A 7,281-nucleotide genomic window follows, 5' to 3' on the forward strand; every position below is an offset into this window, starting at 1 on the left:
AACAACTGTTTGGGTCCAACTTGGGGAGGTGAGTCCTGGCTCCCTCAGATTTCCCGGGATCCCACACCCCCCCCCACTTTACCCTCCTCCACTGACTTCTCTGCGGGGCTACCTGGGGCTGGTGGGCATGCCAGGCACTCAGCTGGCCTCTCTGAACCGCCCCCAGCCCCCAGCAGTTCCAGAGGCAGAGTGGCTGGAAGTCTGGAGCCATCCCAGCCCTCTAGCCAGCTGTCCCCAAGCTGGTCCATTGCCACCAAGGTGCACTCCTCTGCCCTTCACCCAGGGCCCATCGGCGACGCTCCTCAGGCTGCTGGCACCCACAATCCAGCCAGGCCAGCACCAAAGCCCTGGGGACGGCCCCAGGGAGCAGGCCCGTTACATTCTCACCGTCAACAGCAGCACTGCCTGTGTGCTCACAGGGCATTACCCCTTCACCTGGAACCCCGTCTGCCATTGTCCCCACTGCACAAGTGAGAACACTGAGGTGGAAGAGCGACATGACCCGGGACACGGACCAGGCGGCCCCTCCTCGCTGGCGCTGGGGAGCCAGAGGGTGTGGGTGGAACAGGCAGTCCCCACTTTCCCTCCGTACACATTTCCTTCTGCCCACGGCAGGGCTGGAGGAGCTGGGGGGCTGCAAAACACCCTGGACCTTGGGGGCTGCAGGGGACGTAGAAGGAGGTAGTGAAGTCCCACTGGGCGTCACCCTTTCTCCGCCCAGGACTCAGCTTACAGCCAGTCAAGCACGAGGCCCTCAACTTGGGGACTGGCCTAGGTTTAGGCGTCAGTCTTCTTGGGACGTACCACAGCCTCAAGGCAGCAGTGAACAGCGGAGGGGAAGGGGAGAAGAGGCAGAGTGATGACAATGACAGTGTCAGTGCAGGGTCTGGGTTTAGAAGGGAACAAGGACGGCACTGAGATGGGAAGGGAAGCCCAGGGAAGTGGGGGAGGCAGGCCTGGGCCATCTCTGTGCCCAGTGTGACATCCCGAGTCTCCTTGGCCTCTGGGTGGTGAAACTCCCTCACCAAGGCAGGCTGTGGCGCTACTCATGAATTTGGGGAAGGGTGTGGGCAGCTGGCTGACCCCACGGCCAGAGGCAGAGCACGTGGGGGAGGCCAGAGGCTACCAGCACTGCTCTGACCCCTCCCTGCTTCCCTGCCTGGCTTCCCCAGGCCCCCAGCCTCACACACTGCCCGTGACCACTCACCCTGTCTTATAACCTTTGCAGTGGCCCTCAGCCTGGACTGCCATCTCTGTGCTGTCCACCCGAGGACCCTGAGAGCCCACCCTACTGGGGCCTTTGGGAGCCCTCTCATCTGGGCAGACCCAGGAGTCCCTGTGGGCTCCTTTGCTGCCCTGTGGCGCCACCATCCCAGGAGGGCAGGTATGACAGTGCAGGGCCCATGCCAGCACTGCCAGGCAGGAGCCAGGGTTCCTGAAGTTGGGACAGGAAGTCCTGGGTTTGCTACCACCTGGCTTTGGGGCTGTGGGCGGGAGCCAGGCCCTTCCAGGTGTCTCAGTTTACCATGCAGCCAAGGGGTGAGGCTGAATGGCTTCTAGGGAGGGTTCTAGGAGGGTTACCCTGCTCAGGAACCCAGGAGCGGGGCTCCCGGCATGAGCTGAGTGTGAGCACAGCTTGGCAGAGCTGGATGGGTGGGATGGGCCCAGAAGCCCCCTCCCCAGGGCAGACCCTCCCTTCCAGGGCATCTCCACCCCTGCCTCATTGGCATGGCAACAGCCTCCTCCCAGTTCTGAGAAGGCACGGCTGAGCATGGGCCCAACTGGGAAGCGAACAGAGCCTCCCTGCAGGACAGCCGCTTGGTGGGAGCCCGGCTGGGTGAGGGAGGTGCCAGGCACCACCTCCCAGAGGCAAAGACTTGCATTTGAGGTCAGGACTGGGAAGGCCTCAAAGGTTGGCCCTTGCAGCGTCAGATCAGCTCAGCCTGATGAGCCCTGAGCACGCTTGGCAAGCATTATCCCCCCACCTTGCCTCAGCTCTGCCTGTTGGAGGGTGCTTGGCCAGGACCGGGCTTGGGGAACACATGAGGTGGTCTGCCCATCTGCCCCTCCTCAGGCAGGCCCGCAGGTGAGAGTGGGGCAGGAGGCCTCTGAAGGAGCTGGGGGACAAATCAGGTGTGTGGGGGGAGGACAGGCGAGCGGGCAGGAGAGTTGGGGTGGCTTCTGGAAGATGGGAGCATGAGGACCCAAAACCATGACGCAGGAGGCCTCAGATCCAAGCCCCAGGGCTCGTGGCTGCTTAGCAAGGTCCCCCTCCCCCAAGGCAAGAAGCCATGACGCCTCCCTCTTGGCGCCAGTCTGCATCCTGCCCCTCAACACAAACCTGCCTCCCTGGGACACCCCTCCCACAAACTCAGGGTAGGGTGGGGGGCAACATGGGGAAAGAGGGTGTGCCCTAGCCCATTCCCTCATCGGACACGGCAGGTGGTGGCATCTGGGACAGGGGTCCCAGAGTACCCACCAAGCCCCAGCATCCCAGCCCAACAATGCCCACTCTCTACACACTGTCCCCAGGAATTATCGGGCTATCTCCACATCGGATGGGCTTTATTCACCACTGTCACCATGAAGACGATGATGTGAACACAGGGAAATAGCACTGAGTCCAGACTGCCTCAGCTGGCGCGCTGTGTGCACAGAAAATCTCCCACCAACAGTAAGCGTGAACAACTGACTGTCCTCCAGGTCACCTCCCTGCCCCCCGCCCCCCCCAGGGGCAGGAGGCAGGGTGGGCCCTGGAGAAGCCCACACAGCAGGCACCACTCACAATGCGTCTACATATGCCTCTTCTACATGCTCCCACACAATTAATGTCTTCAATACATACATACGTATGTATATACATACATACGTATGTATGTATATATATGTATATATGTAGAGAGATATATATATATATATATTTCATTTGAACTGTGCCGGTTATCAAATTAAAAACTGACTTCTCTTCACGTGAACTTCACAGTAACGGCTCGCAGAAGACAATGAATCCAGTGTTGATAACTCAGGGCCCACTTCCTGCTCCAGGAAAGTACTTTTCTTCCCCTACGGAAACCCCTGGGGAAAACCAGGGCCACTGCCACATCCCTGGCTGCCCATCGCTGCTGTCGCGGCTCAGCCCTGCCATTTGCGGGATGCATGCGGACGCACGCACGCGCACGAGGACATCCAATCACAGAGTACATCACCGAGTACTGTCATGCGGAGCAGGAAGTCCCATGGCCCGTCCAGCGGTGGGGTCGGGCCAGGACGATCGGAAGTAGAGGTGCCCTTCACCCAGCTCTCTGGTCCGCAGTCAGTCCAGGGCCTCCGAGCTGCCTAGCATGGACAGGCCGCACACACACAGGGAGGGAGAACGGACGAGATGCACCCATCCGTCCACCTGCTGGAGAGTCCCTTCACTCAAGACCAGGCAGGTGAATAAATACGACATCAAGTGTTGTCAGGAGAAGGGAAAATAACTTAAACTTGGCCAGACTCTGTCCTCAGCACCACTTTCAGTCACAGCAGAAATCGCCCTTGTGGTCCAGGAAAACCAGGCGTCCAGGCGGCTCTACCACCTGCAGAACCCCAGAAGTTGGGGCAGCTGCCACTCAGAACCACTGAGGTTCTGGCAGCGAGACTTACTCAGTGAGTAGGTGGGTAAGGCAGGGTGGCCCCAGCCAACTGCAAACACAGTGCCTATCACATTGTAGGAGCTTCAGCCTCCCAAGGCTGTGGATGAAGGTGGGGGCTGTGACCCCAGCCCAGAGGCCAACTGCCCTCTCCCCTGACTCCTCCCTGTGCAATGGCCACTTTCACCCATGCCCCACTGTAGGGAAGAGAAAACCTACAACGAGTGGTACATTCCTGGTAGGAGAGCAGCCTCTGGCCCCTGCTCAGGGCTCTGGAAATGACCAGCAGTTCCAGGGATGGACGAGTGACCTTCAGGGTCAGGTCCACTGAGGCCCAGTAGCGGCTTGTGATACTCATGGTCCAGGGCTGCTTTCCTGCCACCCTGTGCACCCCCCCTCTGGGGATGCTCAGAGGCACCCTGGCCCCTGGCTCAGGCAGGGAGGCGGCACGGCCCATCACCCACGGGCAGACATCTGGCAACCTCAGGAGGCTTGGCATTTAAAGAGAATCATCTCCAAATACCAACTTTGTCTGCCTTGAGTTACAGTGCGGTCAGGACCACAACTGCCTCCCACCACAGTGCCTGCAACTCCACAGCCAGTCGGCTTCTGGCTGCTTCTGCTCCTGTCACCCTGGGGTCCCCACTAGGGCCTGTACCCACCCCCGCCCACCAGCTGTGCCTGGATGGCCCCTGGTGTGCCTGGGGCCTCCCCTGCAGGGGATTCTGCTGCCACCATCAGGAGTGGCCTGTTCGGGGAACCAGCCCGCCCCGTCCAGGGCCTCACACCCAGAACTGTGATTCGTGGTCCTTCACGAAGTCGGGCCAGGCTCACAAACATGCCAATGTGGTCAGGGAAGCGCCGGGAGAAAGGATACACTGGCCGTCCTACACCGAGGTGCTTGGGCCACACTTGAGGGCCTTTGAGACAGCCCTGGAACTGGCAGGAAAGGAAGACTGTGTCACAGTCCGGGCACCGCCAGGCCCGAGTGAGATGGAGGGTGGGGGAGGGGTGAAAGGCATGGAGGAGGGCTGCAGGAATCACTCTGAGTCTGAGGCCGCTGGTCCAGGTCCAGGTGGCAGCAGGGTTCTTTCTGCTGGGAGTGTCCAGCTCAGGGACCCTCACACTCCATCCCAGTGCCCCACCTGGGAGGTCTGGCCCCTCTTTTCCCCCCACCCCCACTCCACCGGCGGCATCACACCAGCAGGGACTTGACCAGGCCGCAGTGAAACTTGCGGACGTGGCGGTAGAGGTCCCCGGACTGCGTGAAGCGGCGCTCGCACCAGCGGCAGGCGTGGGGTTTCTCGCGGGTGTGCACCACAGCGTGACGGCTCAGGTTGTGCGAGTACTGGAAGCTCTTGCCGCACTGCGCACACGTGTAGGGCTTCTCACCCGAGTGCGTGCGCTCGTGCCGCTTCAGCGTGTATGCGCACGAGAAGGTCTTCCCGCAGAGCGGGCAGGTGGGCATGGTGCCGTCGGGCGAGAGCCGGGCCCGCGCACTGTCCCGCTCCCGGAAGTGGGCGCTGAGGTGCAGCTGCAGTTCGTGGGCGCTAGGGAATTGCTTGCTGCACAGTGGGCATGTGCAGAGGTGCCCGCCGGGCCCCAGCTCGTCGTCGCTCGCCCCGGGCTCTGCATCCAGCTCCAGTTCCTGGCTGCCCACCCCGCTGACTGGCAGTGGCTCCATGCCCCCTGCCAGGCGCTTGGCTGCAGGAACACAGGGTGGCTGTAGAGGGCTGTGGGGGCCCAGAGGGCCCACGCTGTCCTGTTCCGACAGTGAGTTGCGCTCGTCCTTCACTGGCCGTGGGGCCCCTTGCTGCATCTGACTGCAGGGGGCTGCCTGGAGGACACAGGGTGGGTGGACTGGCTCCCGCCTCTGGCCAGGCTTCAGCGACAGGTCCAGAGCCCGGTCTGACTCTCCTGGGGCCTGCCAGAGAGGAGGCCCCAGCGCTCGTGGAGGGAAGACGGCCTTGACCCCAGCCCCAGGGAGCCTGGCCTTCTGGGCAGCTGGGCAGAGCTCAGGGGTCCAGGCGTGCAGGGGGCAAAGGGGCTGGCCTGACAGCTCTGCCCCAGGGGCGGGGGTCTCCGGATGCAGCCCGTGACCCTTCTCCCTGAGCCTGCCCTTGCAGACCTTGACAATGTCGTACATGTGCAGGTAGCTGGCGGCGGCCAGGACGTCCTCGACCGGCAGGCTGCGCAGGTCCAGGCGTCCCTCGTACATGAAGTCCAGCAGACGGCCAAAAGCGGGCGCAGTGACGATGTCGCCGTTGAGCCGCACCGTGTCGCGGCTGCCCGAGGGCCGGTCCCTGTAGAAGAGATGGAAGTAGACGCTGCACGCGGCCAGCACGGCGCGGTGGGCCGGGAAGCGCGCGTCGCCCACCAACACGGTGCAGTCGCACAAGAAGCCGAGCTCGCGTTGCTGCCTCAGGCGGCCCAGCAGCCGCCCGCCGTGCTCCGGGAACTCCATGCTGCTGCCGTCATCACTTGGGCACAAACGGACGCCTGTGAGCGCGCCTGGAGACGCCGTGGCCGCCGCTGCCCCGGCCGCCCGACGCGCGTTTCCCGGTGCCGGCAGGGCGGAGAGAGGGGCGCCGGGCGCCGCGCGTAACCCTCCGCCCGGAGCCACCCTGGGCACCTGCCCCGAGCAGGAAAAACTCGATCGAAAGTAAACAGAAGCCGCTCCGCCACGGGGGCGGGTCCCGGGACGCGGGCGGAGGGGGCCCGAGCCGCGCGAACCTGCGCGCGTCCCCGTCTGGGGCTCCCCTCCCAGCCCCGGCGCCCCCGAATTTCACTCTGGGCGGCTGTCCGCCGCGTCCCCCGACGCCCGAGTCGCTACGCCGTCGCCGCCCCAGGTCCGCGCCTCCAGCTGTCGCCCGGCCCTCCAGATGCCGCCGCCGCCGCCGCCGCTGCGGGTCCCATTTATGGCAGCGCGGCCGCGGGGAGCGGGCCGGCGGGCGGGGCGGGCAGAGCCGGGCGCCCGCCCCCCGCGCTCACCTCCGCCGCCAGAGCTCCTCTCCGGCCACCGCCCGCGCCACCCGCCCTCCCCGGTGTGGCCCCGGCGCGCGGAGCTACGGACAGCGCGCCCCGGCGGGGAGGGCGCGGGGACCGGGGGGCGCCGGGCGGGGCGCACTCCAACTTGGCCGACCCGGCACCGCCCGCCACTCGCCCCGCCCCGGAGAGAGCGAAACTCGGGGCGGGGGCTGGAGGGGGCGGGCCGAGGCGACTTCCCGGAGCGGCGGAACCGCTGAGGTCACCCTCGCCGCCCTTTCCCTGTCCGCCACGCCTGACCCGGCCCTGCGCGCGGCCAGCTGGAGCGCTGGGGTGGGAGGGGATGTGGGACACGGCGGGGGAGGGGGGCTCTCTCGCGATACATGCCGCCTCCGTCTCGGTGTCTCCCCCATGGAGTCCCAACTGCGCCCGTCTGCTAAGGGACCCCTTCCAAGGACCGGCATCCGGGGGCGCAGCCGGAACCCCGGCCTCCTGTCACTTCCCGCAGCGCCGGCTCTGGGATGGAGGAGGGAGGTCGTAAATTTGAAAAAGATGACACCCCTTTTCGTTGAAAGCCAGTTTTTAAATTTAAGTTAATTTAGCTGGGACCGTCTTCCAAACACTTAAGCCGGATCTCGACCTTGGAGTCCACAGCAGGGGACTC

The 7,281-nt window shown here is 64.2% G+C and overlaps 1 protein-coding gene across 3 annotated transcripts; it reads right to left on the reverse strand.

Moving 5' to 3' along the window:
• Positions 1 to 2,548: 2,548 nt before the first annotated feature.
• Positions 2,549 to 6,764, reverse strand: ZBTB42 (zinc finger and BTB domain containing 42). Of its 3 annotated transcripts, none has more exons than XM_074326794.1 (2): positions 6,624 to 6,764; positions 2,549 to 5,935 (listed from the first exon to the last, which is right to left on the reverse strand). In XM_074326794.1, exon 2 carries the CDS (start codon positions 5,848 to 5,850, stop codon positions 4,828 to 4,830), a length of 1,023 nt encoding a protein of 340 aa, XP_074182895.1. In that variant the 5' UTR covers positions 5,851 to 5,935; positions 6,624 to 6,764; the 3' UTR covers positions 2,549 to 4,827. The 3 variants fall into 3 exon arrangements, with proteins under 3 accessions (XP_074182895.1, XP_019602770.2, XP_019602769.2); XM_019747211.2 differs by lacking the exon at positions 6,624 to 6,764 and having other exon boundaries at positions 2,549 to 5,556; positions 5,761 to 6,617; XM_019747210.2 differs by lacking the exon at positions 6,624 to 6,764 and having other exon boundaries at positions 2,549 to 6,617.
• Positions 6,765 to 7,281: the final 517 nt, after the last annotated feature.

The sequence above is a fragment of the Rhinolophus sinicus genome, linkage group LG03 (assembly GCF_036562045.2).
Source record: "Rhinolophus sinicus isolate RSC01 linkage group LG03, ASM3656204v1, whole genome shotgun sequence".
NCBI lineage: Eukaryota > Metazoa > Chordata > Mammalia > Chiroptera > Rhinolophidae > Rhinolophus > Rhinolophus sinicus.

Excerpts from the sequence above, each read along its gene's own strand:
- ZBTB42 (XM_019747210.2), bottom strand. The coding sequence starts at position 6,096 with ATGGAGTTCCCGGAGCACGGCGGGCGGCTGCTGGGCCGCCTGAGGCAG.